The sequence below is a fragment of the Herpailurus yagouaroundi genome, unplaced genomic scaffold, assembly GCF_014898765.1.
Source record: "Herpailurus yagouaroundi ecotype Mexico unplaced genomic scaffold, PumYag 193, whole genome shotgun sequence".
NCBI classification, from domain to species: Eukaryota; Metazoa; Chordata; class Mammalia; order Carnivora; family Felidae; genus Herpailurus; species Herpailurus yagouaroundi.
In genome coordinates this window covers 950,289-956,473 of record NW_024412424.1, presented here as the reverse complement: position 1 = coordinate 956,473, position 6,185 = coordinate 950,289, and the positions used below count along the sequence as shown (strand labels likewise).

The window sequence follows — 6,185 nt, the reverse complement described above, 5'->3', positions numbered from 1 at the left end:
TCCCAAAAATAAATAAACGTTGGGAAAAAAAAAATTTTTTTTTTTTTAATATATTTAAAGAGTATATTGTTAAATTTTTATTTAAATTCCAATTGGCCTAGCGGCGCCTGGGTGGCCCAGTCAGTTGAGCACCCGACTTCGGCTCAGGTCATGATCTCACGGTCCATGAGTTCGAGCCCCGCATCAGGCTCTGGGCTGATGGCTCAGAGCCTGGAGCCTGTTTCCGATTCTGTGTCTCCCTCTCTCTCTCTGCCCCTCACTCACTCACGTTCTCTCTCTAAAATAAATAAGATAAATAAAGGGGCGCCTGGGTGGCGCAGTCGGTTAAGAGTCCGACTTCAGCCAGGTCACGATCTCGCAGTCCGTGAGTTCGAGCCCCGCGTCGGGCTCTGGGCTGATGGCTCGGAGCCTGGAGCCTGTTTCCGATTCTGTGTCTCCCTCTCTCTCTGCCCCTCCCCCGTTCATGCTCTGTCTCTCTCTGTCCCAAAAATAAATAAACGTTGAAAAAAAAAAAAAGATGCAGAAAACCAAAACAGTGCTCGAGGATACGGAACCACCAGAACTCTCATCCACTGCTGGTGAAAAGGCAAAAATGGAGCAGCCAGTCTGGAAGACGGTCTGGCGGTTTCTTATAAAGTTAAATGTACGCTTACCATGTGACTCAGCGATCCCACTCTGGGTATTTGCCCTCGAGAAAGAAAAACTTCCGTTTACACATAAACCTGCACACGAAATGTTTATAGCAACTCCACTCACAATAGCCCAACACTGGAAACAACCCAAAAGTCTTTCAAGAGCTGAATGGATAAACACGGTGTGGTTCCAAAAATAAAATAAATACAAATGGATATAAGAAGAAACAGGCGGGGCGCGCCTGGGTGGCTCAGTTGGTTAAGGGTCTGACATCGGCTCAGGTCATGATCCCGCGGTTTGTGAGTTCGAGCCCCGCATCGGGCTCTGTGCTCACAGCTTGGAGCTTGGGGCCTGCTTTGGATTCTGTGTCTCCCCCTCTCTCTGCCCCTCCCCTGCTCACGCTCTGTGTCTCTCTGTCTCTCAATGATAAATAAACGTTAAAGAAAAGAAGAAGAAGAAGAAACAAGCTCTTGATAAACACAGCAACTTGGATAAGTCTCAAAGACATTATGCTTAGTGGAAGAAGCCAGACTGAAAAGGTCACATACTCTGGGATTCCACGCATATGACAACCTCAACAAGACAACACTAGAGGAGTCCCCCTTATCTGCAGGAGAGACGGTCCAAGACCCCCAGTGGATGCCTGGGAACCCTCATCACGTGCTATGTTTTCTCCTAAACGTATACACCTGTAATACAGGTTAATACGTAGGTTACACACAGTAAGAGAAGAGCAACAAAGATCAAATGGTACAGTTGTAACCACAAACTGTAGTACAAGGTACGTGACTGCGCTCGCTCGTGCTCTCTCTCTAATACCTGTACCCGCCCTTCTTGTGACAGGTGAGATGAAAAACGCCTATGGGAGGAGATGAAGGTGAACGACACGGGCACGGGGATGTGGCGCTCCAACGCCAGTCAGGAGCAGGACCCCCGGGCCCAGGCCCCGGGCTGGCAGAGAGGCGGCGTGGAGCACGGGGCCTACTGGCTAGCGACGCGCGACGCGCGACGCGACCGGAGCAGCGGCTGCCAGGGGGTGGAGAGGCGGCAGGAGAGAGGTTTTAGAGGTGACACGTATCCTGATTATGGCAAAGGGGAACAAGAATCTCTATGTGGGCTAAAACTAATAGAAAAAAAGGTCAATTTGACTTAGTGAGAACTTAAAAAATAAAACCAAAGGAAAAAGCAAACACGCACAAACAGAAAAGAAACCTAAGAAAACCAGCTGCAGGAGAGCCGCGACAGCTCTCGGTGCGACGGGAGGACCGCGTGCGTTTGTGAATTTACAGCGTGAGGCCCAAAAGGACAGTGGATCGTGAGTGAGGCGGTCTTTCTGAATACGGATCCCTGCGCTTTCCAACCTCCCCCCTGCTTTACACAGCAACGCCCACAAGGCCCCTGTGTGGACCCCCAACAAGAACAGAAGCTAAGGAAGCCTGACCGAGCGCCAGCTGCACCGCGGCCTGACTGCTGCGGAAAGTAACGGCTTCCCAGGGCTCCGCTGCTGTTCAAAGTCTGCTTGTTCTCACGTCAATCGTGCAGAAGACAACTTTTTTCCACCAGAGGAAAAGAAAGGAGAGGAAGCCCTACCAGGAGGTTGACGGACTCGATGACGTCCAAGAACACCTCGTTCTTCCGGTACTTGATGCCCTCAGACCGCCAGGACACTGCGTTGGTGACGGTGGCTGGGGGCCTCGGGGCCCCCGTCTCCAGCTTGTGGCCTTCCTGGGTGATGTACCTGTGGGACCAGGCCCAGAGTTGAGGAGCTCAGGCACGGACATTCCGAAAACAGCCCCTCCCAGTGGCAGGCTCCAGTTTCACCTGGGCCGTTTAACACAAGAACGTCAGGATTTCCAAAAAGCCCCCCAAAACTCAAGCGACCATGAGCACAGAGCGCTCACTTAGGCCGGGGTGGGGGAGGGGCAAGGAGCCGGCACGGGCGGGACCACAGGGAGTGTGCGCCAGGTGCCACGGCCACGTGCAGAGGGGACTGAGTCCCTGGAGGGGAGCTGGCGACCCCGACCCCCCGGGGAACAACGCAGGAGATGCAGACGCGGGCCAGTTCTCTGAGTAACCCTTGCCCCGGGTAAATGGGGAGCGGCGCCTCTGACGGAGATCGGAGAAAAGGGGAGCCGCTCCCGCGGGGCCGGGTTCACAGAAAGTGCTTGATCCGTGTGCCCCGGCGTGAAGGGCAGGATGGCGAAGAAGGACGCGTTTCTCTCTCAGCCTCAGTTACGTGAGCGGAAACAAAGGCGGCGACTCCCCGATAACCAGGCATCCAGTGCGCCGCCCTGAACAACGCTCCGTTGCGCAGGGACGCGGAGCGGCCAAGAATCCAAAACCGCCCAACAGAAACCACAAAGGCAAGGAGACAGGGTGGCGGCACAGGGCGTGAAGGCACGCTCGCTTCCCCCAGCCCCAAGCCTGGGTCCCCACCGCACCCACTCACTCCTGCAGGATCTTGCTGTCGGTGGTCTGGGGGTAGCCGAAGTCCATGAGCTCATCCAGCAGCTCGTAGATGATGACAAAGTTGTCACGGATGCTCTCCTCCTCCAGCTCCTTGAAGTACTCTGAAAACACCTGGGCGGGGGGCGGCGGGGGGCTGAGACGCGGGAGGGGGACCGCCCGCACAAACCCACTTGTCCTTCATGCCCCAGGGCCCAGAACCAACAGCCCTCCTGCCCACAAGCTGCATCTACCCACGTTCCAGGCTTGGCGACATGCCACAGACACGACCTCAGACTCAGGGGCCGCGGCAGGACAGCGACGGCTGCCCGTGAGGCAAGTCGCGGGCTGCAGGCAGTGCGGGCGTCCTGCGGGGGCCTGGTCAGAAGCCCTGCATCTCCACTCCCGAGGGTCCCTCTCTCCTCTCCTCCCTGACAGTCACCCCCAGTCTGGCTAGGGCCCCATCTGAGCTTCTCTTCAATCCCTGCTGTGAACAGTCACCCTTTGCCTCTGAGCTACAAGTGACCCAGGTGAGGGGCAAGAGCCACTGGAGACAGAACCAGTGGCTCTTCCGGACTCTTCCGAGCCCCCTGGGCCACGGACACATGTCCCCCAGTTCAACAGAAAATTAAGTCGACCGAACAAGGGAAGGGAGAAAGGTTTCGTTAGCACCTGCACCGAAGGAAGGTCACAGGAAATGCCAGACACGGCAGGAAGGAGAACGTTCTTCCCACCCTCTCGGCCCTCCGGTGCCCCTCTTTACTCCTGCGACAGGGCCACCGCCCTGGCACGAAAGCCTACTCCTCAGCCTGCACTCAGGGCTTCCCAGGGGGACACATACTCTCCCGCCCCCACGTCTCCACGGCCCGGACCAGTCCCCCCGTGTTCAGCACCAGTGACTCCTGAGCTAGCTGCACGTGCACCACCTGAGGGCTCACCGCAGGCCTCCCGGGTCCGATTCTCCACTTCCCTCAACCCCACGGCTCCTGCCCCAGCCCGGTCCCCCCATTTCTGCTCTGGAAGCCTGCAGCAACCTCCTCGCTGGCCTCCTTGTTGCCTTCAAGTTTTCCTCCGCTTAGCAGCCACGGAGCCGATCTCAACTCCAATCAGGTCTCATCAGTCCCCCGCTTAAAGTCGCCCGCCATCTCTCGTCAGGAACGACATCAAAACTCCTCGTTAAGTCCTGTTTGCCCCCAACCCTGCAGCCCAGCCCCACCCACACCTTGCTGATCGCAGCCCCCCACGGGCCCCAGGCACACTGGCCAGCCCGATGCTCCCGACCGGGCCACACGCACTGTGTCCCCAGGGCCTCTGCCTGTGCTGCTCTGCCCTCCTCCCGGCTAGCCTACCTCCCCAAACTCGGCCTCTCAGCGGGCCACCCTCCACCCTCCCACAGCCAGCTGTGGGGCGGATCTGTCCCTCCTGAGGCCCGGGCGCACCGACCTGCCCTGAGCTCCACCTCCTGCTCACTTTCCTCCCCTCGTCAGGGCAGAGGGGCACTAAGGCCACGAAGTCCCACGCACAGGGCAGCTGGAGCTCCCCTTCCCGTTCCCTGGGGTTCCAGCGCCGGAACTCCCCAGGAGTGCTCCAGCCCTCGAGCACACAGCAAAGCCAGGGCGACTGACACCCCTCCCCGGGTCAACTCACCTGCACCACCTTATAAAGGAAGGAGAACACCAGCGACACACATGCGTTCTTCTTGGAGGTAGCAACCACTGCATGGCGGCCACGGTTAAGGAGAGTTCAGAGGCCCAGACTGCTGCCTCACAGACCCCGACTCACCCCGCGTCTCGGAAGGACCCCCACCCCCACCCCCACCCCCGGCTCAGAACCTCCCTCCACCCAACCCCCCGGCCATTCACCAGGCCTTCAGTGGGCTACTGGGTCGGAGCCAGGCCCGGGACAGGTAGTCGCCAGACACAGTCCCAAACCCCAGGAAGCGCTCGATGACAGAGAGGCAGCAGGGGGCACCGAGAGCCCCTGCCCCAGCTGCTGGGGCGGGGTGGGGGCTGCCCCGAGGAGGTGACATCTGCGCTGAGAGCTCTAGCCCAGGGTGGGCAGGCAGCGTGCGGCTCATTCCGGGAGCAGAAGGCAGGACTGCAGGCTCCAGAGGAGGCAGCCAGGGCCGACGCTGGGTCTGGCCCTTCCTGCAAGCCTTGGCCCCTGAAGCAAACCTTTTTAACGGAGCCCCATTTTCTCACTTGCCGGATGGGCGCCCGGCAGCAGAGTCGCTGAGGCAACGTGTGCAAAGTGCGTGGCACAGACGCCCCTCCGACGTCATCACGGGGCAGCATGTCCTGGACACTCCCTGCTCTTTCCCTCAAGGGCCTCGAGCCCCCCCCCCCGGGGAGGCCGGTTCCTCCCCCGCAGGCACAGGGGCTGTGCCCTGGCCGTGGCCGTTCATGACACGCCTGGGCCGCCAGGCCCCAGGGTTGAGCTGGGAGCTGCAGGTGGCAGGGACAGCAGGGGCCACGTCCACCTCACTTCCTGCCAGGAGCCGGGACCCACGTATCAGGTGCTGGGCCTCCAGCCCGGGTCGCATGCCTTCGGGTGCTAAGGAGGACCAGTGGGCATTGCAAGGCTGGGCCGGCCGGAGACCGTCACCGGACAGCAGAACTAGCGACAGGCCGGGGGCGCTGGGGGCGCCGGGCAGCGGCACCTGGAGGGGTGAGCCACTGCTGTGTCCTCCCCGCTGCCCACACGTGGAGCCAGGGCCCAACCGGAAACTGGTCTGACGGCTCCCACTGGGCTCACCCCCCCGCCCAGACCCGGGCGCCTTCACCGTCATCCAGCTTCCGGGTTCCAAGCCACCTGCGGTACTCTCTCTGAGTACTCTGCGAGCAGCCCCCCTGGGCCCTCCAGAGAGGTGAGGGAGAAACAGAGGCGGGGCAGGAGCTGGACCTCAGGGACCCAGACAGGATGGTAGCAGGTCCTGCACCTCCACTGCAGTCCGACCGGGGCTTTCTGGCCCCCTCCCCCTCCCCACATCCACTCCGGCTTCCCTGCAGCTTGGCCTCTGCTCAGCGGCCAGAAACCTTCAGAAAATGCAAATCTGATTTTGTGTCACCCCACCCCCCACCCCCTAAAACCCCCAGAAGGCTTCCCAT

At 59.8% G+C, this 6,185-nt stretch overlaps 1 protein-coding gene across 1 annotated transcript in view; it reads right to left on the bottom strand.

Annotated features, from left to right (window-relative positions):
• Nucleotides 1-6,185, bottom strand: part of AP1M1 (adaptor related protein complex 1 subunit mu 1) — a 29,792-nt gene that overhangs the window by 17,375 nt on the left and 6,232 nt on the right. The window contains exons 3-5 of the mRNA XM_040444798.1: nucleotides 4,726-4,793; nucleotides 3,083-3,213; nucleotides 2,224-2,371 (exon numbers count right to left, since the gene is read on the bottom strand). Coding sequence (XP_040300732.1) covers nucleotides 2,224-2,371; nucleotides 3,083-3,213; nucleotides 4,726-4,793 — 347 coding nt within the window. The remainder of the gene's footprint in view (nucleotides 1-2,223; nucleotides 2,372-3,082; nucleotides 3,214-4,725; nucleotides 4,794-6,185) is intronic.